The 1,539-nt window shown below is 42.4% G+C and overlaps 1 protein-coding gene across 1 annotated transcript; it reads right to left on the bottom strand.

The window, feature by feature from the left end:
- Window positions 1–384: 384 nt before the first annotated feature.
- Window positions 385–1,155, bottom strand: LOC124533386 (histone-lysine N-methyltransferase SETMAR-like). Its single transcript, XM_047108616.1, has one exon. The coding sequence runs from the start codon at window positions 1,153–1,155 to the stop codon at window positions 385–387; it is 771 nt and encodes a 256-aa protein (XP_046964572.1).
- Window positions 1,156–1,539: the final 384 nt, after the last annotated feature.

Raw genomic sequence — 1,539 nt, 5'->3', positions numbered from 1 at the left:
CTCTGATTCTCATAGAATTTCCTAACATTTTAAATATATAAATAATACCATAACAAAAATCGATCGATCATGACCCTCCTTAGAACAGCATGGTGGACTATGTTCCAAACCTTTTCCTCAAAGGAAGAGGAGGCCTTAGCCCAGCAGTGGGACGACAGGCTGTTGTTGTTGACCATCTGCGATTATATATTTTTTAAGAGTCAGCGGCGGCCTTACCCATTGCGAGGCTCCGGGCGATAGGTCTTTGCGAGGCCCTTTGTCCTACGAAAAAGTACCTATCTATGTGATGCGAAAGTTGGTCTGGTTGTTTGATACGAGGGGTGATCCAAATGTAATGATAATTGATACACTTAGTCCAACTTTTTTCTAAACCAAGAATTCCTTTCAAAAAAAATCTTTACTCTGACTCTCCAAAAATTCTGCAACTGCAGCCATCACTTCGCTGTTGCCTTCAAATTTCTTGCCTCGCAGGTGTTCTTTGAGCCGAGGAAAGAGAAAGAAGTCACTGGGGGCCAAATCTGGTGAATGGGGTTGGTGTTCGAGTATTTCGAACCCGGATTCTTGGATGGCAGTCATGGCAACTGCGGCTTTGTGAGACGTAGCGTTGTCTTGATGGAACAACACACCTGCTGGCAGTTGGCCACGTCTTTTTTGTTTGATGGCCTCCCGCAATCTTCTTATTTGGTCTGTATAATAAGAGCCCGTAATAGTGGCCCCCTTTTCCAAGTATTCCACCATAATAATTCCTTCAGCGTCCCTAAAAACAGACGCCATAACCTTCCGCGCTGAACTCGACACTTTGAATTTCTTCGGCGTCGGTGATGAGGCTCGCTTCCATGTCATAAACTGTTGCTTGGTTTCAGGATCAAAGTGGTGGATCCAGGTCTCGTCTATAGTCACAAAACGTAACAAAAATGTCTTTATCGCATTGAAACTTCTCGAGATTCGCCCTAGAAATGTCGACTCGTTTGTTTTTGTGCTCGGCACATTTAACATTCTCGGCAGCCAGCGCGCAGACACCTTGTTCATATGCAATTCATTCGCCAAGATTCTTTGAATGCTGCCATATGAAAGCCCTGTGATCTCAGCTACATGCCTGATGGTCACTCTTCGATCTGCCAATACGATATCTTCGTCGTCCTTCGCGGTGTTCATCTTCTGTGGATGTTCTACCCAACTTAAATTCTTTGGCCCAGCGCGCGACTGAGGAATATGGAGGAGCAGATTCCCCTAATGTTTCCACCAAGTCGCAGTGTATGTCTTTGGTAGACATTTTCTTCAAACAAAGGTACTTTATGACAGCTCTTATCTCGTTTTTCTCCATATTGATGAATTATTGTCGACAGTCGCTATTCAAATGATTGTATCTCCAAGGAATGATGACCTATTTATATGATTTTTTTTATCCTGAACTAGTGGGTATATAAAGAAACTAAACATTTTTTTTGGATTTTTATGAAGTCTAGAAATACCCTCTTATCATTACTTTTGGATTACCCCTCGTTTTGTTTGGTAAGAAATGCTAAAGTTGTAAAAATA

Source organism: Vanessa cardui, chromosome 11 (genome assembly GCF_905220365.1).
Source record: "Vanessa cardui chromosome 11, ilVanCard2.1, whole genome shotgun sequence".
NCBI lineage: Eukaryota > Metazoa > Arthropoda > Insecta > Lepidoptera > Nymphalidae > Vanessa > Vanessa cardui.
This window is presented reverse-complemented; position numbering and strand designations above follow the sequence as displayed.

Bases quoted from the DNA above. Each gene is read 5' to 3' on its own strand.
- LOC124533386 (XM_047108616.1), bottom strand. From the start codon at position 1,155: ATGAACACCGCGAAGGACGACGAAGATATCGTATTGGCAGATCGAAGA.